This window comes from Bemisia tabaci, chromosome 2 (genome assembly GCF_918797505.1).
Source record: "Bemisia tabaci chromosome 2, PGI_BMITA_v3".
In the NCBI taxonomy this organism is placed as follows: domain Eukaryota; kingdom Metazoa; phylum Arthropoda; class Insecta; order Hemiptera; family Aleyrodidae; genus Bemisia; species Bemisia tabaci.
The window spans coordinates 38,264,205-38,291,252 of NC_092794.1; the positions used below are offsets into that span (position 1 = coordinate 38,264,205).

The 27,048-nt window shown below is 39.6% G+C and overlaps 1 protein-coding gene across 6 annotated transcripts in view; it reads right to left on the reverse strand.

Moving 5' to 3' along the window:
* Nucleotides 1–27,048, reverse strand: part of Elys (AT hook containing transcription factor 1 homolog) — a 196,413-nt gene that overhangs the window by 23,965 nt on the left and 145,400 nt on the right. For 5 of the 6 annotated variants that reach the window (XM_019057835.2, XM_019057833.2, XM_019057836.2 and 2 more), the window contains 7 exons: nt 24,879–25,087; nt 22,097–22,358; nt 13,069–13,330; nt 11,342–11,688; nt 10,765–10,863; nt 8,105–8,394; nt 928–4,664 (listed from right to left, as the gene is read on the reverse strand). In XM_019057835.2, coding sequence (XP_018913380.2) covers nt 928–4,664; nt 8,105–8,394; nt 10,765–10,863; nt 11,342–11,688; nt 13,069–13,330; nt 22,097–22,358; nt 24,879–25,087 — 5,206 coding nt within the window. The remainder of the gene's footprint in view (nt 1–927; nt 4,665–8,104; nt 8,395–10,764; nt 10,864–11,341; nt 11,689–13,068; nt 13,331–22,096; nt 22,359–24,878; nt 25,088–27,048) is intronic. The other variant, XM_019057834.2, reaches the window with a different exon arrangement.

Genomic DNA, 27,048 nt, shown 5'->3' on the forward strand with positions numbered 1-27,048 from the left:
TTTTTCTTGCCTGAATATAGTCATGATTCTGCATTAAGAAATGTACTTTCATGGTAGAGGGCAAAAACCCAATGAGAGCACGTTTACCTGTCTTAAGTTACGCTGTTTGGTCACTACACTAGTTGTGCAATGAGAAAGGAATTGTAAATGCGTTTTGAGTTTAGTTAAACCTATTATCAGCAAAGCGCCGATGAATTTCTGCTTCTTGTCATGGAGAAGTCTTAAAAATGAAATCAAGATTGAGCAAGTGGACACAACAGCCATCGAACGAGCACGCCATCTTGCTGCCTTTGTACGTTGCAGCTACAGCTTTCCAAGCCGTGTGCATTTCTGTTTCGAGAATTGCACACTGGACAGCGAGCTGGTAGGCTGGTATGCTTACTCCATCTCGGTTGGATTTCAATGCCCTCTCACAAGTGGAAACAGAAAATGAGAAAGCTGTAATGTGCTGATGATGGGTTCAATGAGACTCAAAACGCATCTGAATTTGCTTTCTGATTGGATGTAACCTGTGTTGCCTCAAGGAGCATAACTCCCGAGGGGAAATTGTGCCCTTAATGAGCTTTTACCTTTTGTAGTGGGAGTCCTCTGCGTAATGCTGATTCTTGATGTCACTTTTACAATGACTATATGATCATCAACTTATGTCTGCCAACTGATGGCGATTTCAGAATGTGGCTTTATTTCACTGTGACTGACTGCAATCGTTTTCGTTGCGTGGCATGATGCATTTTTTATTTATTTTTTATTTTTTCATTTTGCTGTACTCATTTTTCTTAATTCATTTAGCCACACAGCACTGAGAATCTGTATCTAAATGCAACAATTTTTGTAGCATGGTGCTATGAGCCGTGCCTGGATGAACACATACCCACTGGTAGGTCTTGCCTCCTTTGTTCTTTAAAGAAAAATAAAAGCAAAACGAACCTGAGTTCTTACATTGCTGATGGATGTTTCAGTGCGCATGGTGGGACGACTTGCCTGCTGTTTGGATTCTGTTGAGCCTCTGATGAACTCATTTCTATTGCTTTGTGTGCTATTCACTCCCTTCTTACTTCTTGCTTTTGAAATTCTTGATCCAGGCTTTTCCACTGCCAATTCATCCCCTTTGACATCAGGCAAAAACTTCCTACTTTCTGAAATTGCACTCTGATTGGAGTTCCTGCTTCGCGCTCTACGAGTAATAATGAGAAGTTCACCAGTGGTTTCGGCTGCTGGGCTTGAATCCTTTAGACCATCTTCCTCTTCTGACTCTATTACATCTAATTCACTATAACGACGTTTAAGTGAGTTTTTCTGCAATTCTTTAGTAGTGTAGAGCGACATTGAGCGATTTCGGATAGAAACTCTCTTAAAGCGAGAGCTTTGTGAGCTTACAGACACATCAGTCGTTCCTGATTCTGGAAGACTCTCAATAGATGATGATCTTGCCTTAACAGAGTTTGCTGTGCTGACAATGCTTTCATTTAAGTTTGACACTTCAAAATCAGTACTGGAGGTATAACTTTCCATGGATTGACGTCTCGTTCGACGTTGACTTACTCTTGAGGCAATAGAGTCGTTGAGTTTTTCTTCTGTAGCACTTTCATTTAACTCTGAAGGATGGACAGTCTCAGCAGTTTTGATTGGGGTTTCAGGTAAATGAGTGTCTGGAATGTTAGCCGCTTTTTGTTTAGTCCTATCAGTAATTAAATCTTCTTGGAATGACTCATCTGAATTACAAACATCCAACTCAGCGAACTTATAATTTGAACACCGCGACCGAGACTTGAATGATGCGCTTTCCCTTGGCTTTTTCAGCTTCGATAAGTTAAGAATACTGCGCCTTTTTTTAGGTGGAATATTGGTATTTGACATTGCTTCATCCTGAATAAGAGAATCGACAGTTGTGAACACTTTTGGTAAAAATGAACTGCGTCTGACAGATTGACTAGACTCCAATTCGAGTTGTTCAGAGACTCTCCTGTTTGTATCTTGGGTAAGCTCATGTAAACAGTCAGCAGGGTGTGTCTCAGGTACTTCTGAGATTAGTTCAAGAGAGGGCACTGTTGTCAACTTAGATTTTCGTTTTTCTACTGCAAAACGGCGATTCTCTTTAAATGCTTCAGTTCTGCATGTTTCAGCAGGGGTCAAAGGAGATGCTTCTCCTGACGACTCAAATGCAGCATGACTTGCTCGATGATTAATTGTAGAGCTGCTTGAACTATCAGAGACTTTAGCTGCAGAGCCTGGGGCACTATTAGAATCGTCACCACAATAAGTCTCCTGATGGCCAGACTGAGAGAAACTGGAATTTGCTCCAGTGCTTGAGCCTGATGATCGCAACAGCTGTGATTTCATAACAGCCTGTAGCAAGACTTTATCAGGGACACATCGGTTTAGGGCGTGGCTGACGCTCAGTTCGCTGTCAGACTGATAGTGTTGCTTTTTTTTTAGAGATTGTGGTGCTTCAGACTCAACGTTTACACGACTTTTCCTTTTCATTGCATCTATAATGAGCTCAGAATCGCTCAAAGATTCATCTTTCTTTGCGCTTTGTAGTATTTCGTTTTTTTTCATTGATTTTGGAGTTTCAAACACTAGTTGCTCTGCATCCAAAATCTCAGTTTTACTCGATGAATTCAATACAGCTAGAAACTGTGTTTCTCCTGAAACACTCTCTGTAACATAATTTTCATCTGTTACAGGGACACTTGCAGTTGCTGGAACCTCTTCAGGCACACCTTCATTGAGTGATTGAGGAGACTCCTTCCGCACACTTTTTTTGGGTGCTTGAATCAAGGATACATCCTTCAAATTCCCAAAAATAAAAGAGGGCATTACACTATTTACATCTTCCTTGTGCTCCACATAATCTACTTTTTCAGCCTGCTTTACACCATCAACAATTTGTGAGCCATCTTTCATTATAGAAGTATCATTATAACAAGCATTTGCACCATTCTTAGTGCTTTGTATGACAGAATCATCATCTTGGGTCTTGTTAACACCTGTATGCATAACATCTGCATCATCACCAGGATCATGCATTTTATTCTCAAACATCCATGTTCGTTCCTTCATCGATGTCTCTGTGTCGCTTTCAGTCCAGCAGCATTTTCGACTGGACCCTAGAGTGACTTCATTATCACTAACGGTAAAGTTTAATTGGCTTTCGTCTCTTTCTTTCAGAGTGTCGCGCTCTTTGCTGTTGCTTCTGGGGATCATTCGGACAGGATTCTCGAAGAATTTTTGCGTGATATCGGAAGGGAGATTTTCGATGACTGTAGCCTGAGCAGTATCCGACGAACTAGGGTATCCACCACGGGGCAGTGTGTCTTTGGTAGAGGCTACGGCTAAGAGAACAGAGGAACCGTCATCTTTGTGAACATCTTGAACCTCGGATTGCTTCCTTTTGTTGCTCTGTCCAGGAGTTGAACAAATTATTGCTGAAGACTGTTTTGCAGCGAAGGAGTTATAATCTGAGCACAAATTTGAGTTGGTCCATTGACTGGTTTCAATTAGTTCTGCTTCTTTCTGTTTTTGTTGCTCTTTGGTGATGGTGGCAACGTTCTCAGCTGTTATTTGTCGGTTTGTTACTTTGTGTGAGTTAGAGTCTTCAGCGGTTGGGTGATGATTAACAGGACGGCAAACGCCTTCAGACTCCTGGTTTTCTTGTGAATTTTTGGTGCGAGCAATGCAATGGTCTTTGATGCCTTTATCACCAAACTTGCTGCGGCAACTTTGAGATGGATCAAACTCCTTCAGCTGCTCATTACTTTCATCAATTTCTTCACTCTCTTCATTGGTGTCTTCTTCAATAGATTTTCCTCTGGACAATTCCTCTTCATAAGAATCCTCCTCATCAAAATGACTGGAGTTGTACTCTTTTTCGTTGTTTTCTTCCTCATTATTATTCCTACTCTCCCTTCCATCTTCATCGAAATTTTCTTTGATGTAAGTAGAGTTCAGAGGTTGTAAATTAATCAAAGTTGCAAGGACATTGTTTTGAACTGGACTTGTGTTCGTGGAGTCGGCAGATTCCATGATCTGGGACCTTGAACTTGATGAATACGATGATTCACTGACAGCCTCATAATCATCAAGTTCTGAAGAAGAGTACATACTCTCTTTTTCGGGGGTTTCACCACCAGAGGAGTCAAGGCAGATGATATCATCATCCTGTTCGCTGCATTCATAGGGTTGAGTGTCCTTTGACACGGCATTTTGTGATGAAGTGTCAAGATGGATCTCGGAAGCAACTTCTTTTGGTGAGTTGCTTTTGATACTTCCTTCAGATGCATTTGTAATTGGGACACTTTTAGTAAAAGTTTTCACCTTAGCCAACGGAATGTCACAAGAGACATTATCTGCAGGGGTAGGAGTACATTCTGATGAAGCGCCTGATTCGGTTTCAGGGGTGGTATTAGCAGTAGAAATAATTCTAGAAGGAACATGGCTTGGCTCTGTATTGATAGAGGACCTCCACTCTAAAAGTTCATCGACAGCCATTTGCTCTATTTTTCCAACACTAATGCTTGAATTTGATTGTTTGAAATCTGTGGTTGATGTAGTTGATATTACATTGACCTCCTCCTTTTTTTCAGTATTTTTCGTCTGAGCCCTGATGGATGTTTGATTTAAATCACTCATATTCTTATCAGTTTTAGGTGAGGAATGTGATCCTGAAAATAGGAAACAGTATTATCAGTGAATGATCTTAATTTTATTCAAAGTAACTGAAGGATGAAACATGTTTCAAAGTGGAATTTTCGGAGGAAATAAATAATGTAATTTCAAATGAGCATTTCCCTGGACAGAATGAGTCAGTTAAGCCCAGGAGGGATTAGCTTCTCAACGGATGTTTCCTTTGGATTTCGTCTAAGGATGTAAGTTAAATGCTTTCAAAATCCTATCCCGACGGATAGATGACTCAATGGGCCTGATGCAAACTTTTGCTAGAGCAAAAATTCGAGTTTTTCCTCATAGAAAATGTCTCAAAAATCACGATGAGTGCAAGTCTTGGTAAAGTCTGAAATGCACTCCCAACTTCACAATCTGTGCTAGAAATTTGCAGTTCTTTTTTTATCTAGCCACATCAAAAACGATACTACGGCACTAGTGAACATTTTGTTGGAGGAGCCGTTCCATCTAACTCTTCCTCAATAGAATCTTACTCAATACTCAACATGGCAGACGCCAATCCACCAAAAGACGTGGGAAGGGACGAGATTTTAACCACCTGATAACAATAGGTAAGTTTACATTCACACTTTCCTCGCATTGAGACTGTTAAGAGATATCCGTCTTGATTGACCTTGTGCTCTCCTCGACTTGCGCACGGAAGCGTCGGCCATGATGAATATTGCGAAACATCCTATTGAGCAGGAGTTGAATGGAACGACTCCTCTAACAAAATGTCCACCTGTACCGCAGTATTGTTTTTGGAGCGGGAAGCTAAAAAAAACCGCATATTTCTTACGTAGATTGCGAAGTTAGCGGTTCATTTTAGAATTTGCGGATGCGCTTATCATGATTTTCGAGACATTTTCTGTAAGAAACCTCTCTCATTTTTTCTCTAGCAAAACTTTGCAACAGGCTCACTGGGAATTAATCAATCATTTATAGGCCAGCTGATAAATTTTTATCCAGAGATTAAACAACCAGATATAGAATAGGTAATAAACAACTTTGTGTATCTAATTAGATATGAGAATTCGGAAGTCTATAATTGAAATATGAGTCCAATAGCTGCCAGCAAGGCCTTCAGAATCTGTAATGAGGGTAGCACTAAACGAAATAAGCACTGATGGGATGCAGAAATAGGCCAAGAGATCTGAGACAAGCCATGTAAGTACCATGTTGTTCTGTTCTCTATGAAGGCCAAGGAAAAGATTGTGCCAATGATTTGATATCATATATGTATGTATACAAGTTTTATGGGCTACCTAACTCAACAGACAGCCATTTAAAGGAAAACGATACTTTGACTCACAAGCTAGTTTATTCACACTTCGGATCAAGGGATATCACCAGAAGCTTACCAAATAGGATCCATTTAAACATTCCTCCCCAAGTGAACCTTGAATGATGAATCCAGACTGAATCAAAGCTGAAATCTCTAAAAGGTTGAAAAGGTTCTTTAAAACCTGCTTCAACCACTGCTTTTTGACTATTCCAATCTGGGCTCCCAACCAAACCTTTTTTGTTGTTGGTGAAATGTACAAATTCAGGCCACATTCCTTGTAAATACGAAAATGTTCTAAAAAAGTCAACTTAAAGGGTTGGCCAGTTAGACAACTCTCTCAGTCTAATATAATTTTCAATCAATTCGAATTAGTCGGAACACACCGATGGAAGACTGGTTATATATAATACTTACATTCTCCAGACACAAAGGTCTTCAAGATTTTTGAAGACGCGACAGCAAGGTTTGTAATGACTTTTCAGCCCATCCATAAATGTAATCAATATTTTTTTTTAAATATATCCCAAAATAGATTTTTCAAGAAGAAGGGAAGAAAATACAGAAATAATAAAAAAATGGAGCGTAGGAAAGACCAAAAAATTTATAATAAACGAAGCCATGAGTCATGAGCAAAATTATCAAGAAACTTAAGGAATGTCAATCATTTCAAGGAATATATGGGAGAACAGCAGCCTGATTGTTGACATTTTTTGTTTGTCGGGACGACAAAGATGACAAAGGTTAAAAGGCGGAGCGTGATTGGTCGGTTATGTCTTATCGCTGCTTTGTCGTGCCTTTGTCAAGTGGAATGGTCGACATACTGTCGGAGACTTAAGAGGTCCCGTTAGCTTGTCGAGAGGTCCCGTTAGCTTGTTGAGAGGTCAACCCGACATAGACACGACAAAGCAGCGATAATACATAGCCGACCAATCACGCTTTGCCTTTTAACCTATTTCATCTATGTCGTCCCGACAAACAAACATTTTCAACAATCAGGCTGCAGACCGAAGAAATCTGCTGTTGCAAAAATGGAGTGAAGTTCCAGGGAACTACATAATGGAAATACAAATGATATACATAGGCTGTCCCAAAACAACTGGCACTAAGGCTGCCATTCGGAAACTACAATAGCTATCGATATGCGATTTGCAGGAGGTGATAGCTCATACTCTTAGCTCTTAAACGAGCCTAAGTTGAGCTAGTTTGGTTAAAAACTCAACGAGTTACATCAATTTTTCCGAGACGTGTAAGAAATACCCCTACGGATTTTTCGGTAATTTTTCATTCCGTTAACTTTGCCTCCGCAAGCTGTGCAATTGGTTCAGACGTTATGAATCAAGTTCCCACTTGTCTGGATGCAACTTTGAACTGGTCAGCAAGTGTTTTCATCACAGCCGAGAAGTTTTTTTCTGTTTGCAAAGTCAGTCTAGTGAAATTGTCCGGCCTGATAAGGCGTTTTTTGGTGTTTCGTCATGAGTTCACCCGCGGAGTCGAAGCAAGACAAACGATACGCAATTCGATATTGCGTTCGTCGTGAATTATCTGCTTCTGAAACACTTCTGAGCCACTGTCATTTTATTCACAGTTTCAGAGACAGATAATTCACGACGAACGCAATATCGAATTGCGTATCGCTGGTCTTGCTTCAACTCCGCGGGTGAACTCATGACGAAACACCAAAAAACGCCTTATCAGGCCGGACAATTTCACTAGACTGACTTTGCAAACAGAAAAAAACTTCTCGGCTGTGATGAAAACACTTGCTGACCAGTTCAAAGTTGCATCCAGACAAGTGGGAACTTGATTCATAACGTCTGAACCAATTGCACAGCTTGCGGAGGCAAAGTTAACGGAATGAAAAATTACCGAAAAATCCGTAGGGGTATTTCTTACACGTCTCGGGAAAATTGATGTAACTCGTTTAGTTTTTAACCAAACTAGCTCAACTTAGGCTCGTTTAAGAGCTAAGAGTATGAGCTATCACCTCCTGCAAATCGCATATTGATATCTATTGTAGTTCCCGAATGACAGCCTTAGTGCCAGTTGTTTTGGGACAGCCTATGTATTAGAAATTATTGAGAGAGAATATCTGTATAATTGACATGCAAATAAATTCATGATAAAAATCGAAAAAACATATTGGAAAAAGCAGATTACCTCCATCCTTGATTGATTCTATGAAAGGAGGAACTGACTGATCTAGTTCTTTCGGGTGATTATTATCTATCAAAGGCGGCTGTAAATCATTGATTGGATGATGATTCGGTTTTCTCAGTGGAGAGGCGTCAGATGCTGATGAGAGGCTCACTGAGAGTCCGCTTTGCAGTGTTGGATGATTAAATGGTTCCGAAATGAATTTTTTGACTGATTCCTTGATATTGGACACAGCATTTGAGTCATCCTCCTGTTCAGGCACAGAAGTATTTTGGTTGGACATTTTGAAATTCCTGGGAAGAGACAAAGTTAGTTAGTTCACAAAGAGGGAGAACAAACAAAATTGTGCATTTAGTCTATGAGCCGCAAAGTCACTTTTGCGTGCCACTCTGGAACTTTCAGGGTATCTTCTAAGGTCCCTAGGACACTTTTATCTGGCAATCAAAATATTCATATACCGGGGCATCATATTCAAAACGGCCGACATGTCCCAAATCGAGGGGTCCGGAGTTGCTCACGAAAATCAACGATTCACTCGAAAATTTTCACAGATACGCAAAATTTTCAAGGACAAAAAATGTTTTTCACAAAATTTTACACAAGATATCATCAAGCTTGGACCTCTGAGCGCCTTAATTTTGAGAGAAGTTATTCTCTTGTTCCAAAACCTCGGAAATTTCCACAAATTTTGAAAAATTTATGTGAGCATTGCTCAAACTGCCACGTATCACATATGAATTTCTTAATAATTTGAACTAAAAATTTGCCGCGCTTTCAAACCTTGCAACCCTGAAAACTTTGCTTTTTCATGCACCTAAAGCTACATAGTATTATGCTCCACCCTGAACAGTAATTTCAGTTGCCATATTCGATTTAGGCCTTATCCTGATGTTTTGCATGATTTCTGATCGCAAATTTGGAATCTACGACCAAATGTACGCATATGTCATGACTTTAAGCGGCATATTTGCAAGGAAAATTATTTTTATCCTGAAAGCGTTATTTTGCCGCCATATTGGATTTAGGCTATATCTTGATGTTTTGGACAATTTCTGACTGTAAATTCGACTTCTACAACCAAAAATACATGTGCAACAATCTGTTGCATGTGTGCTGCTTAAGGTATCAATTGCACCTTAAGCAGCATACTTGCAACAGAATCTTTCCTTATCCTGAAAGGGCAGTTTGGCCGCAATATTGGATTGAGACCACACTCCAATATTTATGACAATATTTGACCGCAGATTCGTATTCTATGACCAGAAATACATAACAATCGACACATTACGAGGCATATTTGCGACGTAGGTATTTTTTTACCTTGAAAGGGTCATTATGGCCGCCATCCTGTGTATATTCGTGTATATTGAAAGGCTAGTATCGATTTTGGTCTTTTAGACAATGAAATGACGGGGCTGAGCCACCGACCACAGTTCCGAATTGGAACTTGAATCATACCTTTCATTGAAAATGTCACCAAACTGAAAATAGCAAAAAATTAAAATTGTCGCTTAATTCACTGGAGTGGCAGGGCTTTGGAGGTTTTAGTCCAGTACCACATGTACAAATAAGAGGTCCCGTGTGCAGTTTCATGGGTAAAATTGTTGTGATAAATCATTCTCTTCTTTAGGATGTCGAGAATCAGAATTTTGATGGTGTCAAGTTCAAAAATTGAACCGACGCCCATAATTCAAGATGGCGTCCAAGATGGCTGCCGCCATGGTGAAATTTTAAAGAGGTTGTCCCATTTTCCATAGGAAATGGCCGCAAGAGCTTTTGGCTAATAAATATAAAAACATGGGGGGGGGGGGGGGCGAAAAAATAATGTATGCTAGCGTCTTAGTTAGAAATAAAAGTCATTTTACACTGATGATTGGTCATTCTTTTGGTGGAAGGAGCTTTGGACCTTTCAGTATCCGTAATCAGCTGAAGCGGGCTCCAGGGGAAAAGGTAGGGAGGGGTGACACGCGAGTATGCACTCCGCGCGCTTCAAAAATGCGCGCCACGCCAACTTTGAACGGTCATTACTTTTGAACCGTACATTTCCCCAAGTTGAACAATAGCTCGTTTTAAAGCTTGAATCAAGGGCTTTCATTTAAATTGGTTTTTGTAATGATTCGTGCGTTCCTTTTTGTGTAAAAACCCGAAAAACTGAATTTTTTGGGCTTGAAAAATCAAACAATGATTTTTTTCACATTGAAAAATTACAAAAACAGACATTATTATTCATAAAATGAAAGGTGTTGTTGAGAGCTTTCATTTGAGCCCAAGATCAAGTTGATCCGTTGTTTCGTTCAAAAGTTATGGCGGTCTGCGCGTTTGACCTTTGACACCCTCGCCCCTTGGAGGGCTAGACGGGTAACGACACAGGATTTAGGCCTTTCCGATGATCGGTTATGATTCCTGAAAGTATGGATGTAAAATCTCTTGCGGCCATTTCCTATGGAAAATGGGACTGCCTCTTTCGTGCAATCCCCGCAGAATCACTTTTTAACCGTTTTGCATGACCCTCTTTCCTGCCTCACTTTTCATTTCACAAGATTCTTGCCTATTCATAAAATTTTCTTTTGAATTTTCATGAGAGCGCCACAAAATTAATGTATTGAGCATTTAAAAAGCTCAGTTAATGGCTCAACAGCTCATGCAATAGTAAAGTAACTTACACGGAGTTTGACAGGATTCCATGATCTTTGGGCGAAGGTCGATAGGCTTTCAATGGTTTCCTTGGGGTAATTTGAATGGACTGCGGTACTTGATGATACCTATAAAAATAAAGTAAACAAAAACAATAAGTTGGAGAAAAAATGCCAAGAAACTTTGTCCAATTAATGAACACATTGCCTGCCACATTAGCACTTAAGATGACTCCTCTGGAGGGTCTTCATTTATTCAATGCACAATTTCTGGGCTCTGGTCCATATTAAAGGTTACCCCTGTTGTCCAAGCGAATAGCCCTATGGTTGGAATAACCGCAGGGTTGCCATTCTTTCGAAGTTTCTATTATTTTTCTTTGAGTTTTTCATGAGTTGATAGTAAATAATACCACTAATACTTAGTCTCAGTGAAATCGGTCATTGAACAGTCGAGACATCATTTTGCTGCCTTTTGGAACTTCAACAGGCAGTCATTTTGAAAAGGTGATGAGTAATAACGACCTGCGGTTGGCGTCAAAAAAATTCGTTTTTGTGATCTTTCCAACGATACTTTAATTTCAAAATGATAGGTATTGCTAAATTGCACCTGGTTAAGGATGGAGTGACATCAGCATCACCAGACTCTAGCACTGCTGCCACTGCAGATGTAACATCCTCTTTCAGTTGACGCTTGTTTCTGTTCACTTCAGCATATTCATTTATCCTAGCCTTGCTATCATCACTTCCTTGGCTTATGTCCATTTCACGAGGGCTTGAGATTTTAGGACACTCAAACTCTTCAATGCTGTCATTTGGCAGACTAAAACGTATTTGCCTTGCTGCTGAGGTTCCTTCCCCTTTAACTTGAGGAGTTTGGCTGCAAATTTCATCTTTCTTAGCCTGGTAACTAACACTTTTCGGCATAGATCGCTTTGGAGTATGGTTACTTGATCCCTGGAAAACAAAACAGAGGTTACAAAAAAGGAGAAAAATCTACTCTTTAGCAAATATAAGTTTTAGTGAATTTAAAAAGAGAATTGGAACTCCCATATCCGAGAACAGGATCTAGGGTAGAATACCTCCAGATAAATCCATAATAAATAGGAATAATCAAAGGCAACCTTTTCTCCTGCTAAAATTAAATGTTCTGCAATTTAATGCCATCATTCTTGGCTTAAAAAATGCAGTATCACAACAGGCTCAACTATGAGAATACAATTACTATGCATCTTATAGACATAATATTACGCCGGATTGCCTTCAGCACCTCAACATTGCCACCCACCGAGGGTTCTTCTTAAAAAGTCGTGGGAAAAACGAGCGCACTGATCCCCACTTTGGCAACAATGCATTATCCAAGCATGTAAAATGATCGTTAGTTGTCATACCAATACAATCGAAAATTCCATAGATTCCCGTTTTGTACTAGGAGTCTCTTACACGGTGCCACAGTTGTCATTCGAATTTATTTTCTCTTTTATGTCTTCTCTATCGTTCATTTCTTGTTTTCTTATTTTATTGCTTCCCTATATTGTATCTTTTTCTTTGATTTACATCTTTTTTTCTTCTTTCTCTATTCATAAATTTTGGCCAAAGTGAAGCCAGTCACGTAGAAAGCGCAGACACACATGAAAATGGGGTCCACAAGACAATAGCCCTTTAGCTTGCTGTAGCGAGCCTGGAACAGCTAGTATAATGATAAAGGACTTCCTGCTGGATTACAACAGGAGGCATTCATAAATTTTAAGTCAACATAATTCATCAAAACTTCTGTTTTCTAATTATTTCTGCAGATTGAATTTACACTTTAATGGGTGTATTTGAAAAGGAAGGAGTTACATTGATTTCTATTATCAAAGCCAAGTTAATGAGTTCTATGCATTGCTCCGGCCTGCAGGTGCCAGCAAAGATTAATTTGGCAGAGCCACGCCAAAGCATTTGGCACGGCACTATCACTATTTTTTGAAATTCTTGATTTCAGCGCTAAAATGCTGTCTAAAGACTCCCAGCAAAATTGGAGGTTACTTTCATTGTCCCGAGGGTATGTAACTATCGCCATGATTAGGTTCTTTTTTTTAAATGCACCTTCCTTCTGCATGCAGATTTACTGCAGTTTAAAACTGTATTCAAGAAGCTGCAGACCCTAACTCAGAAAATAGTTTGGCAATCAACACGTTATGTCAGAAGTTTCTAATTTTCATGGTGGATCTTTTTGACTTGAAATTATTTTGAGAATGCCTACAGAAGAGGATTCAGCTTACTTCTGCACTTCTAAAGGAGATCTAAAGCCAAGTAAGTTTGAAGAGGACCTTAAAGTCACAAGGCAAATCTTACTTTGAGAATAGACAGAGGAGTAGAACGATCTGCCTGGGTACTATTGACAGGGGTAACTTTTCTTTGTACAACTGGTGTCCGTAGGAATCTAAGAGTATCTCCTGAGAGATCTGTGGTTAGATTCCATAGTTTTCCATCCATAAATGTAGAAGTTCCACTTGTATCTTTTCGTGATCGCTTTTCCTGATGCAAAATGTCAGATTTAACAGGTGACTCAGCTTGCCGTTTTGTGCTAAATGGTTTCCGTGACTCTACATTACACCTGTAAATTGGACATAGCTTCAATAAAAATTTGAATTTGCATGGAACTTTGCATCATTACTGAGGAAAGTAAAAACATTTGATTGCGACAGTTAGTCCCTGCTGGATGAATTCCAGACGCTCATGTGAAGCGGAGTTAATGTTTCGGTACTTAAGAGTAGATTTCAGCATCTTCGGGGTTTTGATTTTATTTTTCTGTATTATTTTTGTCAGATGATTAATTTTCTTTAGACTTGTTCAGGAGGAAAAATAGATAAATAAAAATAACGCTTCTTGCTTTCTTGAAACCTTCCTGGGTTCGCGCTTTCCAATCCCTATGAAAGGAAGACAGATTTTGGACCTTTCAGAGATTTGTTTCATGGCTCTTAAGTACTCTCTGTTTCTTCTTAAAAGTGATTTGTGTTTCATTTCACTTTACAAAATCAATCTTGTACATGCCTCTTTTAAGTCTAGTACTTTACTAAGAAGACATTACTTAAGAAGGGAGTTAGGGTGAATCTTCAGCAGAGCATACTGAGAAATTTTTTCGCATAGGGGGTGCCGTCTCTGTGAATTGATTTTTGGCTCTCCCCATTGGAGTCCGTACGCTATTATGAGTCATTTCTGTTAAAATCGAAGAGTCATAAGTTCTAGCTATATCATTCTTTTGTCTATTGACACTAAAATGAACATGAAAAGTAATTTCTGAAGCTCTGTAACTTGATCTTGGGAAAAAGTAGGGTTAAACAAAATGACCTTGATGTGACCAATCACAAAGAATCTCTCTCAGCAGTTGCAGATGTCTCTTTCCCACTAAGAACAATCTTTCTCGCATTTACAGGCATCCCATAAGAGAAACTGGGATCAAGTATCAGCCTTTATTATTGAACTTTCAAAGCTTGTGTTTGGTTTTAAACATTCTGTACCTATGCTGCGACTTATGAGTCTTAGAATTTAATACATCTGATGTGTTATTAAACTAATCTCTAATTTCAGGGCCAGACTTCAGCAGCGCGACATAGGGCTGTTCTATTGGTTGTCGGTAAGCTACCGAAACAGTTCCGTTAAGAAAAACTTACGATAAGAGCGCTCTTGCCGATAGCAATCAGAGTTTTCGGAGTTGGCGAAAATAAGATGTTGCCATTTGTACATCTATTTTACGCGCCGCCGCGCTAGGCAATCTGATAAACCGACACACGGGGCAACAATTCATTGAGTGCGACCTCTCAAAACTCCGATAAGGCCGGCTGTTGTCGATATCGTCGCCAGTTTCAATAAGAGACGATGTCGATAGTGTTCCGGCAAGAATTCGTTTGAACACCTCTAGCGCGACATGGTAGCCTTTATAAAAACTAACACTAAAGATTTACGAGATAGAGGATAGAACTTGGATGCTCAAATTAATTTTATTACTTACATACAGGGTGTTTCAGACCACCCATATCAAGCCTTTTTCTCGGTTGTTTTAGGTCGTACGAAGTCGGGGGCCGTAGGGTTTAATAGGGAATTGACCCCAAGGAATCCGAATTTCGTGGTCCCGAAACCCCCCCCCCACCCCCCCCCCCCTCTTGGGGCGTAAAGGAGGAGGGGTCACGATGCTAAAAATCACGGTTCCCGAACGAATTGCGGATTAATCGCATCAGAATTGAAACGCACGGAAAATTTCACGTGAAATTGACCCCTAAAAACCACAATCGGCCCATCCAAGGCCTAAAAGTGACCCCCTAAAGAGGGGATTAGTACCCCCCTCCATAATTTCTCTTTGGTCTCAAAATTGACGTAGATTCTCCAGAAAATAATGGTTTCCCAGGTAATTGACCCCGACAAATCCAAATTTCATGGTCTCGAAGCTCCTCTATCCCCCCTTGGGTGGTAAACGGGGGTCCCGATTTTAAAAATCGCGGCTCCTTTCCGAATCGCAAATTGATTGCATCCAAATTGAGGAGCAGAACACATTTACATCTAAGGTGACCCCCAAGAGTTCTAGTTGACCCCCCCCCCCCCCCCCCGAACGGCAGAAAGTAAAACCCTGAGGAGGGGGTCTTCGCCCCCTCCAAAATTTTCTCAAGATTCCTATTGGGTCGCAAAATTGACGTCGATTCTCCAGAAAAAGACGGGTTTCCATGTAATCGACCCCGAGGACTCTGAATTCCATGCTCCCTAAGCTCTGCTACCCGCCCTCTTGGGAAGAAACCGTCTTTTTCTGGAGAATCGACGTCAATTTTGCGACCAAGGAGGAATCTTGAGAAATTTTTGGAGGGGGCAAAGCACTCAGCCTCAGGGTTTTACTTTCTGCCGTTTGGGGGGGGGGGGGGAGGGTTAATTAGAACTCTTGGGGGTCACTTAAGATGTAAATGTGTTCTGCTCCTCAATTTGGATGCAATCAATTTCGGAAAGGAGCCCAGACTTTTAAAATTTGGACCCCCGTTTACCCCTCAAGAGAAGATAGAGGAGCTTCAGGACCATGAAATTTGGATTTCTCGGGGTCAATTACCTGGGAAATCATCTTTTTCTGGAGAACCTACGTCAATTTTGATACCAAAGAGTAACTATGAAGGGGGGTACTGACCCCCTCTGTGTCATTTTTGGGCCTTGGATGGGCCGATTGTGAATTTTTAGGGGTCAATTTCCCGGGGGTGAAATTTTCCATGCTTTTCAATTCTGATGCGATTAATCCGCAATTCGGTCGGGAACCGTGACTTTTAGCATCGTGACCCACCTTTACCCACCAAGGGGGAGTGGGGGGGGGAGGGGGTTCGGGACCACGAAATTCGGATTTCTTGGGGTCAATTCCCTATTCAACCCCGCGGTCCCTGACTTAGTACGATCTAAACCAACCGAGAAAAAGACCTGGTACGGGTGGTCTGAAACACCCTGTATAGTACATGCAGGAGCCGACGCTTTTCAAGTGTGTAGCTCATCATCGGAGTACCTGTGCATGGAGGTGTATACAGAGATAGGGTAGTATAGTACTATAATACTATAGTACTGTCACCTTTCTAGGGAAAACCCTACTACTGTACACACCTCCATGTACAAGTGCCCAGATGATGAGCACTAGACGCTTGAAAAGCTTTGGCTCCTGCATGTGCTATATGTACATGACAAAATTAGTGTGAGCATCAAGGTTCTATCATTTATCTAGTTAATCTTGTGTATACATGCTACTCCAAAAATCATGTTTAATTACTTGCGGCCAGACCAAGCAAAGATTCCTAAAAAATACTATAGTGTTGTCACCTTTTTACAGAAAACCCTATTACTGTATACACCTCCATGTACAGGTGCCCTGCTGATGAGAACTGGACGCTCGAAAAGCTTTGGCTCCCACATGCACTATATGTAAGTAATAATTAATATGAGCATCGAGGTTCTATCATTTATCATGTTACCCTTATGTATAGATGCTACTCCAAAAATTATGTTCAATTACTAAAGATTTCCTTAGATGAAATTGCAAGTCTCTTTTTCCATTTTTTCCTGCCAAACAGGGCATGAAAGCTATTTTGAGGTTAGGAAATTGCATTTCAGGGTGTGGCACACCATTCTGATCAACAAAAAATTTGGATTGGAGCTACTTAAATGTATAACATTAGAGGGGAGAACATTGCAAGTCCCTCTTTACCTTTTTTTTTCACCTCTTAAAGTGAAAAAGTTAGGAAAATTTGCTGGATGATACTGGATTTTTTTTATACAGAGGCTAGATCATCAAACATAAATCCACACAAATTGTGATATAATGGAACTCTTGCATGTGCGAAGGATTTGTGATTTAAGTACCTTGACTTTCGGAAAATTTCATGAGAAACATGATGGTGCCCCTGGTTTTCTCTGAAATTAACTCCGAAGCTAAAAAAAACTCTCCAAGTTGAGGCCTGAATGGAGGGGATATCCCATGCAACTGAGAGTCCACCTGTATACCTAGTCAAACTTTCCATGCAAAGATGGGGAGCAAATACCTAGCAGGGTCTACTTCTGTACCTAGTCAAACTTTCCATGCAAAGATAGGGAGCAAATACATTAGCAAGGTTGCTGCGATTCAGTTTTGGAGTCCCTATATGAAATGGCGACTCGGTTAATCTATTTGCTGCCTATCTGTGCATTAAGACTTTATCTTTATACAGAAGTGACCTCTCGGAGTAGCATGAGATATCCCCTCCATTAAAGCCTCAGCTTTTTTTGAGCTTTGGAGTTGATCTCAGAGAAAATCAGTGGCACCACTGTGTTTCTCACAAAATATTATATATGAATCCGTATTTAAAACGCAAATTCCTGACACATGCAAGAGCTCCATTACATGAAGAATTGCGATTTATTTAACACACAACATAGAACTGCTCAAAGATAGCATAAAGAGAGGTTGGAGGGGAGGTTCTGCCGTGCTAAGGAAAAACGCTGTATGAGCCAAAACATTTTTTTTGAGTTGGACATGAGATTATACTAAGTGAAGGTACTGTACAAAGGTGAAGTCGGCAAAGGTGTATTTTTATTGGTTTTAGAGATATAGAGGGGGATGCCTGCCGTATGTTCCGCAAGGAGGCGAGGTTGCAACGATAGACTGCCGTACGTCCAGGAATCTCGGGATGCAGGTGGCACTCACGGCGTTTTTCGCCATGCTTTGCGGACATACAGCACTCGCCCTGTGCAGCCCTCGCGAATTCCCGGACTCACGGCGATGTCGGCCCGTTGACCACCCTTACCACCAACCCTTTTATCCGATTTCAGAGTTCCAATTGTGCATGCTCTGATTCAGTGTGATCAGTTATGCTGTTCATCATCTACTGGTAGCATGTGATTCCTTTACATCCTATTATATCTGTTTAAAATGTTTCCAGGTACAAGTTCTCTCTTATTCCTTTAAGAATTAGAAACTGATATTTTCCCATGAAATTTTTACGGTATATTCTTTTATGTTTGAAGACGATTAATAAGTCCTTGAACAATTAATTTTTTTGTTAATTCTTCAATTCTTTTTTCCCTTCTTTATTAATGTTCAAATAAAATGAGAAAGGGAGAATTCAAACGACGATAAAAACAAGGTACCTACGTTGTTACAGTTAAGTTTTTAATTTTTTTAATTGGATTGGTTCCTCTGCTTTACCCAATCCTAAAACGGGCATCCTATTGTCTGCTGCAGTTGCTTAAATTCTCGGCATTTTGAAACCCTCAATTTTATTTGATGATCTTTCCCTCTATTGTTAATGGAAAATTCTACCAATTCTTTTTTAAACAAGTTCTTATGTTAAATTTTCCTTTCATACTTTTGAAGTTTAGATTTCATCATTAAGTAAATCAAGTAATTTGGAAAGCTAGCCTTGTAATGAAAAAATAATTTTCTGAATGCGGAATAGTCTCCTCAAGATAGGTGGTAAGTAAAAAAAGGGACTGAAACAAAGGTTACAAAGGGGGGAAGAGGATTTTAATGGTTAATAGAATCAGGAAACTGCTGACCACTAACATTATTTTTTCTGGGTAGACCTTACTTTTTCACTTAAGACCAACTTTCACTTTAACATGCTCCTTATTCAAATAAGAAACATTAAAATAAAACAGAAAAATATGAAGCTTACTATTTAGTTGCAATTACTTTTGTGATTATAATTTTTCTTTTTCAATTTTTATTTGAAATTTTAAAATAGTTCTAGCTTAAAAACATGCAAGCTTAATGATTTGGATTCTGTAGTGGGGTGGAATTCCTTGACGATTTCCGATTTTCCAGATCTGTAGACATCGAATATTATCTCTTGTTGAATCAGATTTCCCAAGTCATATGGGTGGATTTCAGCTGACTGGAGAAAATATGGGCCGTAACTGGCCGCTAAACCCTTTTAATCATGATCTTTTCTTTGAATGTTTGTTTCCTTTGGTAGAGATAGGTCACACCAACCACAAAAAATTCCACTAGAGACTTCAACAACTCTAATCTTTTTTTTCAACGTCTGAAACAGTGAAAATGTCTGTTTTGTGACGCGTAACTGTGAGGTAGTCAATGAATCAATTCATTATATAAATGAACCAGGACCTTTTGCGAGCTTTGTCAAATTATTTGTAACAATGGACCGCTTCGCTGCCCTATTTTTAGCCTCCTATCAATGTTGATTTAATTGTTCCCCTAAAAAATTACGATATGAGGTGTACGTTACTTTTAGAATGGTACCATTTTTGTTTTTGATGAGTAAAGATAAAAAAATTGAAGTCAAAAGGACGCGTTTTGCAATGACTGATTGATGAAACATTGCAGTAAAACAACGGATGACGATAATCAGGTCTTAATTTAAGTAGCTGAGGAGTCGGGAATCGAACCCACATCTTGAGACATGTGAGCGCTTCCAACGTCTTAGACGACTCGGCCACCGCTCATCTTGAAGTGATCGGGGCGAATCTTGTGTTGATAAGAAGAGCTGATGTGTAGGCTACTTAGTCACTGCGCAACCTTCTGCGCATAGCGGCAGCAGGAACGGAGCATTCTGTAAATTCACTCACTTTTATAACTTGCTTGTAAAAAAACCTGGGCCCTATTTCCAAAATTTGATTAGAACGGGCTCATCTAGGGTCTATTGCCAGTCGATAACCGCAAAAATCATGGAAATTGGCCTGATAGAATGCTCAAACGAACTATGACAAAAAACATAAATTTACACAACATTTTTTAACTTCTGGTTGATTGATAAATAGCATTATATAAATTGTTTATATTAAAGACAAAGATAATTAGTTTAATCATTTTATCAGTGTAATTGACATACTTTTGTTTAGTTATTTGTCTTTTCTTCTTCAAAGATTAGATTTTTTATGGTCTAACTTTAATTTAACAAATTAATATTATTGCGGTATTTTAACTAAATCTTTAAGTAATGAACTTACTAAAATTAATTGATTGATTTAACTTCAAAGGTTACTGTTTAAAACTCAAACACTTTAAATAGGAAAATTTGCATCTTTACCACGTAATATAAAAAAACCTGGATCATATTTTGAAAATCTGAATAGAGCGGGTTCATCCAGGGATAATTGGCCGTCGATAGCTGCAAAAATCATGAAAATCGGCCTGGTAGAGCCCTGGAACTAGGAGTTATCAGTTACGCAAAATTAGGAGGTCTCGGAGCTTATAGTGTAGAAATCTTGACCGTATATTGTTTGATATAATATGCATTGGAACACCAGCGAAGAACATTATTCCATTTTATTTGAGGCTCGAAGCGTTTAAAACTCAATATTCGGTCAGTTTGATGACACATTCAGTTTTCCTTTGTGATCACCCAGAATACAGTGCCACAGTGCGGCTTTGGGCGTTAATTAGTGCCAGAGTATCAATAGGGGTCGATAGGGGCTTGGTACATTAGCATATATCCTTTACATTAATCATGATCTCAGTCGAATCCCTGATTTTTGGAGTGTCTCACTTACTTACCGACGGTTTGGTGACGTTGATTTCTCTCAAAACGTTTGATGGAATGCGTGATTGAATATTTTTTTCTAACAGCTGCAGATGTACTTTAGACCTATCCTCATTGTTTTGTTTTATTTTGTTCCTGTAAATTGGCAGGAAAAATATATTACCTCAAAATGTCAGTTCGGTGACGCCACGCCCCACAGTAACTGACTCACAGCCACCAAACTGACGTGTCATCTTGGTGACGTCCAAGAAATAATGTTTTTCATAGACCACTGTGCGCAAAACAAGTAATAATGCCTTTAAATGCGTTTTCATGACTTTGGACGATGCAAAAGAAGAAGGAGTAACTTTTTTTTCCACACAAAGTAATTTTCACTGCTTTTTAAGCAAAAAAAAAAAACAAACAAACAAAAAAAAACAGGGAAACATTCAGAAAGCTATTAACGCCAAATTATATTTGGGATACGTCATCTTTGTTCATTATTTCACACATTTCTCTGATATAGGGCTATTCAAAAACTCATACCCAGTGACTCATTTGAATGACATGTCATTTTGATGACACACTTTATCTGTCCAATTTTTCAATAACATCGTTTTATAGGCCCATTTAAAAACGTAGACCACTTCTTAACATATATCTCTAAACAAATAATCTTTTCAGAATAGCATGCATCTTATTTTATGATACCAAGAGACAAAATAATGAGGGGATTCTTTAAATTTAGTAATAAATATGAATTTCTGACTATTTAATTTTTGTTTTATTGAAAGGCGTTTAAATTGTTGTTTTGTTTTTTAAAATAGCTACAGCCTACTGATTTCAATTAGTTCATAGGAAGATCAAAACTCAGCCTAACTAATGACTTTAACGCTAAAACAGTGAGCATCACCAAACCGTTATTAATGGTAGTTTTCCTGACTTCAAAGTCTCATCCCTATCCATAATCGTAAAAATATTGCGATGCACAACATTGTGCCCCATGACCTGGAGCTTCAAGATGATAGAAAAGTACTCTTTAGCTTGATATGGCCAAATCACTTTTCAACTTCTTTCCACACCCATTTTCTCCTATTAGCTGAAATCCACCATATGATCTTTACACAGATAAGAGGAAAACTTAAATATGACTTGGAGGTCATCAGGAAGGGGATGGGACCTTCTGAGTTGCACTTAACTAGAATCAAAATAATGGGACTTGCAAAGTTCTACTGATCATCAGATACTTACAAGATGAAAAGCCTTCTCAAAATAGAATAAAACAAGAGGGATTTCTAGGCCGCAAGCCCCCTAAAAGAGGAATAGTATAGTGGAGTAGGTATGTGTTACACTGTCAATGGGAACCCTAAAATAGAGCATTAATAAACCGCGTGAGAGTATTGGAGCCTTACAAGTTGAAAACTGCCATTGGGTCAGGAGTCATATGACAAGTTCGAGGTGTTCTCAGGAAAGGTGTCTCCTCAATGGTTGATCGAGGATGTCTCACTTTGGATGATGCAGGCGTCTTGAGTAAAGATGACCACATTTCTTTTGTTTTGCTAATTGCTCCCTGGATTAGAGCTTGATTGGATGTCTTATAGTAGGGTAGAGCAGGAAGACTTTTTGGAGAACTTTCGGTGTGCACCATCATAGACAAAGGAGTTGGTCGCTCAACTAAAAAAGAAAAAACTTCCTAACTGTCACCTATGAGATCAATACACTTTTTGGTTCAAAAGGGTTGCTAGAAAAAAACATTAACTGCAAATCTAGTCATAGTGTCCGTTTTCTGTCAGTTACTCCAGGCAAAAATGGTCGGTGACCAGCGTTCCTTATAGCTCATTTTTATGCTTTGCAATGGAAAGGCTGCCTACAAATTATGCACTGAAATAATTGTAGAGTACCAGTTACATATGTAACCGTCATGAGCGTACAAAATTTTGCCGTTTTTTTGGCCCCTTTTCCGGGCCTGGCGGGAAGAACTATGCTAAATGGCCTTGACAGGGAATGTGTCCAGCAAACAGTCCTGACTTTCCCTCGCTAACTTCAGCGTTTCCCTTTGACTCTTTCAACCAGAATGCTGGAGGTAAAAACCTTACCCACAATACAGTACAGTTCAAGTTTCTTCTATTCTTTAGTCTGATGTTGCAAAGAAAGTCTTCAAGAATTCTGCGGCATCTCTCAACTTTCCGGGTCATTAGGTACCTTGTGACGTTAATGCCTAAGGGTTTTTTGCCCTCAAATTACTTGTGGATCTTGCATGTTTGATAAAGCTCTTGAAAAGTACGGATAAGAATTTACAGAGAAAATTGACATTGTTCAACGTACAAAAAACTGAAACAATAATTTTGACTGCAAAATTTTTGGGCTCTTCACTTTACAAGGGAGTAGAAGTTCCTCTGATTTGCCTCTTCAGGGCACTTAATTGATAGAATTTCCTGACAGAAGGCTGTTAATGCACATGAATTTCTGGAGGGTTTGTTTGCATTATTTGGCTTGAATTATAATACAGAGTAACCTAAGACAAGTTTTTGGAGGTACAAGTCAGACATGTGCAGAGTTTTGGGATTCTCGTGATTCTGGAAAGCAGGGTAGAATAAGGAGAAAGATTTCCAAGAATTTCCCTAAGAATTCTGAATTTCGTGGGTTGAAGCTGCCCCCTTCCCTTTCCTTTCGTGGAGTAGAATGTGGGCAAAAGGGTCTTGCACCTCTTCAGCCTACATACTCAGCAACGTCTGACATTAATATCATTCAAATTGAGAAAAACATTTCAATCCAGATCTATAATAACCATGCAAGAGCCTTTAACCATAAGCAGTACCCATTCGAGAGATATGTTGCAATAACAGCCTAGAGAGGAGAGAACTTGCTGGTGCCAGTACAAAGTAACCCAAGCGGCAGAGATTTTTAGTTGGTGCGCCACTCATTAGCATATTGAATTCTACTTTAATTTAAAGTTGAACTTCTTTTTATCGGGCTGCATTATGTTTGATGAGATTACCTTTCTCCCGGTCACTTTTTAACTGGTTTTTAGAAGATAGCTATTTCGATGTTAATCATCATCATCAGGTCACTTCGACTTTGATTCGGTAAACTTTAACAGGCACATCTTATATTATTAAAATTTACTAAAAAAAACTTTTAAAAATACTCGTGGGTGCACCCGTCGCCGAGAACGCGTTCTTATCACCGGTGTTCCGGCCGTTGCGTCATCGAGTTGCCCGTTCGTTGTTGGTGCGTGCGCATATCTCTGAATAGGATTGGAGGGGCTACCATTGTTGCCACCTCACTCTCTTGTTGGTTATTGAGCAGGTTGTCACCTTTCTGGGACTCTATGTAAAATTGCTCATAAAGGTTCATTCTCTTTCCTTTGGCGCATTTTTTCTTTACTTGTACTTCCGTGGCTTCCGGGTCATGTTTAGTGCTTATTAAATGATCTGCCAACGACGATTTGCCCGATTTTTGAAGACGGGCACTGGCTAGGTGTGTTGCGCTGAGCGAAATGCAGAGAGTTGATGCGTGATACTGGGCAATGTCTTGGATATCACACCTACAATGGTGTCACAGACGCGCAAATTCTGCTAACTTGAGTTACTGACTGACCTTAGGCTTGACAACAAACTGGGCCAACAACGAACGGGCAACTCGATGACGCAACGGCTGGAACACCGGTGATAAGGACGCGTTCGCGACGACGGGTGCACCCACGAGTATTTTTAAAAGTGTTTTTTTAAGTAAATTTTAGTAAATTTTAATAATATAAGATGTGACTGTTAGTGTTTACCAAATCGAAGTCGAAGTGACCGGATGATGATGATTAACATCGAAATAGCTATTGTCTAAAAACCGGATAAAAAGTGATCGGGAGAAAGGTAATTTCATCAAATTCTACTTTAATACTTGATTCCTCTCTCTTGAAGGGACCTGGCACACCCCTCTCTGGACATCTGGAGAAGAATGGTATCAGGAGGATATTCTTTCACTGTCAAAAAAAAGAAGATAGAAGGGTCCCGGGATGAAAAAGAGGCTATTGAGACTGCATTTCTTATTCGAGAATCAGGAACTTTGCTGGAGTTGGACGAACTGTCAAGATTTTTATGCCTGATCAAGATTCCACAGAATCAGAGTTCGTTATATTTGTCGAACCTAAGTTTTCCTACCAGAAGCATACAAAAAAAGTTAGGAAGTAGGTGATACCTTGTTTCACATTCTTGGCATAGTTTTGTTGCGCTGAGCAAAATGCAGAGAGTTGATGCGTGATACTGGGCAATGTCTTGGATATCACACCTACAATGGTGTCACGGACGCGCAAATTCTGCTTACTTGAGTTACTGACTGACCCCGGGCTTGAAATGTTATCTTTGAACCCTTGTAACTGACTATTAACACTTACTGCTTCAGCGTACCTGTAAAACAGGTTTTGCAATAAAAGACAATGTTAGTCAGGGATTATATATATAGAGTGGACCACTAGACAAGGTACGAATTTCAGCATTCTGATACATGATTCGTAACTAATATTTCACGTACATTACGACGCGCACAACGAAAATTACCGAATTCAACTCCTTCCAAAGATATTTAACGATTCTTGATACGTGAATTCAAACCACCCGCTCATGAAAACTCAATTCTCTACGTGATTCACATCGCGCGCTGAATGTTATTATGACAGTCTCTGCTGTATAAAAATCTGGCAACCTCAATCTTGACGCTTTGGCTCAGCTATAGCAAATTGCGTACCTATAGTTTGAACAACACATGGTGGAAAATGAACATTGCTCGATTGAGAAGCTTTCTGAAACCGTTGTAATGAGCGATTTGACTCTCGTAGAGCTTTGAGTTTCTTGAGAGCGGGCAGTTCAAATTCCTTGTAACCAATGTGAAATAAAAACGATAATATCTTCGTTAGAAGTTAGTTTCAGTAATTTTCGTTGCGCGAATCGTGTTTTACTTGAAATTCTGGTTAAGAAACATGTATCAGATTGCTTAAATTCGTACCTTGTCTAGTGGTCCATTGAACAAAACAGTCATATCCACATTGCGGTGTTTCAAAATCTCATCTCCTATTATCATTTTTCAGTAGAATACCAACAACAGCTTTCCTAAAAAATTTCTTGCTCAAAGGAGGTTTATTTTAACATTTTAAGCAAAAATGTTGATTAGATTCCACCCAAAAAATTAATGAGAGATAAAATTCTGAAACACTGCAAAGTAAATGTAACTGTCATGCTAAACTCTACATACAGGGTGTCCCATAAGTCCCTTCTATCCCCTCTAAAATACTTAATTAATATTTTAAAATGAAACTTTGGGTGTGTTCGTAGATCATTGATGGCTACTTTTGGGGCCCCCGCCCCCCTCAGGGAGGGGCTGTGGACAACAACTTTTTTCTTCCAAAAGACAACCTGCTCCCCTTTGTGACATCAATCGAAAGAGAATAAAAAAAGAAAGTTTTAGGCGCAAACCGCAAGTCAAATCTTGATTTTTGACCAAATGGCGACCAGTCAAAGTTCAAAATAACGGAAATGTGACATCTCCGTCTTTGATGATGGATTGGGATGAAACATAGTTTTTGGGGGTTTATTAGGACAAGAAAAACGATTCTGGCATTCATTTTCGGGGAAATTCTGTCCATTTCACAATGACGGCGGTCAGAATGGTGACCTAGAGCAAGAAGAGAATACTTATAGTCCCGTTCACGAACCTGAGACTTTTTATTCAGCATTAAAATCCGTAAATGGCAAAGCATCAGTCCCACCCGCGATAACCAGACCGCTCGCTGGACACCCTCTATTGTGCAGCGGAGAGAAGTCTGTAACCCGTTGTCAGGGTGGAAACAATGGGCACCCTTCAGTCCTCCTCCAAGAGCTCCAGTACTGGGACCGAAATTCTTTTGCTGTTGAAAAATTAATCTTTTAACGTGAGAAGTTTAGTTCCAGCGCGAAATTATGATAAACACGCTCTTAATTTCCGTCCATTAATCGTAAGTTTGAGGTGATTTACGGCATTTTGCGGTCATACGCCAATGACGAATGTCTGGCGAGCTCGTCGTTTTTTAAAATAGGTGATACACGAGGGCAACACAAGGGTAACTCTGTTAATCTTTTGACTGAATCTTACATGGAACCAATAAATCACCAATAAATTAAGAGGGGAAATGTCTTCTTTCGTTTGATAGTGTGATTTATTGTTCAAACATGAGAGGCCGACAACGGGGACAATGGTAAATAGGGGATCAATTTGACAACAGCGCGTTTTAGGCATTTTCTCACAGCAATGTTGTGAATAAATCTGTAAGACAACCCAGTGATATGTGCTAGTTACTTAAAAGGTTTCTAACGATCCGCACTCGTAAAAACGCGAG